We start from the raw sequence: 1501 nt of genomic DNA on the forward strand, positions 1-1501 counted from the left end.
ACCGTCCTTTACCTTAGATCCTGAGGCCTGGTGACAAGAAAGCCTAACCGCCCTAAGGGAGGGAGATCGAAAGACATATTACGATTCTCGCCCGCCTTATGGGGGATAAGCAGCTCCAGAGGTGATCCCGGGTTCGATTCCCACACCTGTCATTGACTAAATCTCTTGTATAATTCCATATTGGTCACTACATAATGAGTTGAGTTACATAAGTAACCCCTATCTCCTGCCCGTAGGAAGACAATCCATCATCATTATTATTGTTACCAGAGTCAGTTGTTGTTAGCAAGAATGGATGGTATTGGTATAGGATACAACAAGGAATTGTAAGGGACAAGATGATGCCAAACTATGATAACACTATATACTACCATCATCATCATCATGATAATCCTATTGCACAAGTAAGGTTACCTTCTAGTAGTACTCACCATTCGAATATGATTATGTAATATCAATAGAGTATAGATCTGCATATTAGGATTAGGTAGATTGTAGCATAATATTCGATGGTAGTAAATAAATGATGATGATGAACCATTGGTATTAGATATGGTGTATAATAAAGTGGGAGAGGTGTACTCATTAAGAGCTGGTAGTAGTAGTAGTAGTAGTAGCAGTAGTAGAAGTAGTAGTAGTAGTAGTAGTAGTAGTAGTAGTAGTAGTAGTAGTAGTAGTAGTAGTAATGAGTCGCTAATAATAGGATCACGTATTCGAAGTCATTGTTCATACCAGTATGGAGAGTATGATCGATCATAGTGATAGTATATATGTTGTTATTAGTAATAGATTTATTGTTACTCATTAATCATGCTACAACCTAGTAGTAGTATCAGCATGCCTCCATCTTCTAGTAACTTCTCACTTACTCATCTATCTAAGAATCATATCATAAATGATATGATACAACAAGTACGGTCTAAACTGATGATCACACTCAAGGTATTATTATTACTTATACTACTACTAAGGACTTGTATATTTAGGATACGAAGAGAGCCTCAGATGATTCTCTAGTAGTTGCAAGACCATTAGCTTTGGTAGTAATAGGTCTCATGAGTCTCATATACTCTATAGGTTGTTGTTCTTGTTGCTTATATAGATATTAGATTATCATGGTTTAAAGGTCCTATCCAGTTGTTGTACAACTACAGATCTATTAGAAGAAGGTAATAGGGTTTACATTAATAGTATTAATAGTAGTAATAATCAGATATTGGTATGATCGATCTATTAGAGAATGAAGAACGTGAGTTAGCAGTTGATTATGATGCAGTTTATCTAGTCCAACCTACACCTGTAATATAATCATTATTAATAACAATATTGCATATATATTCAGGATTCCATTGATCGTATAATACGGGACTTCAAGGATTATGATACTAAGAAGAAGAAGAAGTTCCGTCCTAAATACCGTTCTGCATTTGTATATTGTACAAGTCCAATGCCCAAGAGGGTTATGGATCAGTTAGCTTCAGTATCTGAGGTACTAATAGTA

The 1501-nt window shown here is 35.4% G+C and overlaps 1 protein-coding gene across 1 annotated transcript; it reads left to right on the forward strand.

Moving 5' to 3' along the window:
• Positions 1-986: 986 nt before the first annotated feature.
• Pmar_PMAR005608 (syntaxin-binding protein, putative) lies at positions 987-1489 on the forward strand (the record flags this gene model as incomplete). The annotated part of the gene is made up of 4 exons (XM_002775252.1): positions 987-1040; positions 1103-1190; positions 1238-1299; positions 1343-1489. Coding segments are annotated over 4 exons (351 nt in total), but the record flags the coding sequence as incomplete, so codon positions are not given.
• Positions 1490-1501: the final 12 nt, after the last annotated feature.

Source organism: Perkinsus marinus, assembly GCF_000006405.1.
Source record: "Perkinsus marinus ATCC 50983 genomic scaffold scf_1104296956240, whole genome shotgun sequence".
Classification (NCBI taxonomy): domain Eukaryota; phylum Perkinsozoa; order Perkinsida; family Perkinsidae; genus Perkinsus; species Perkinsus marinus.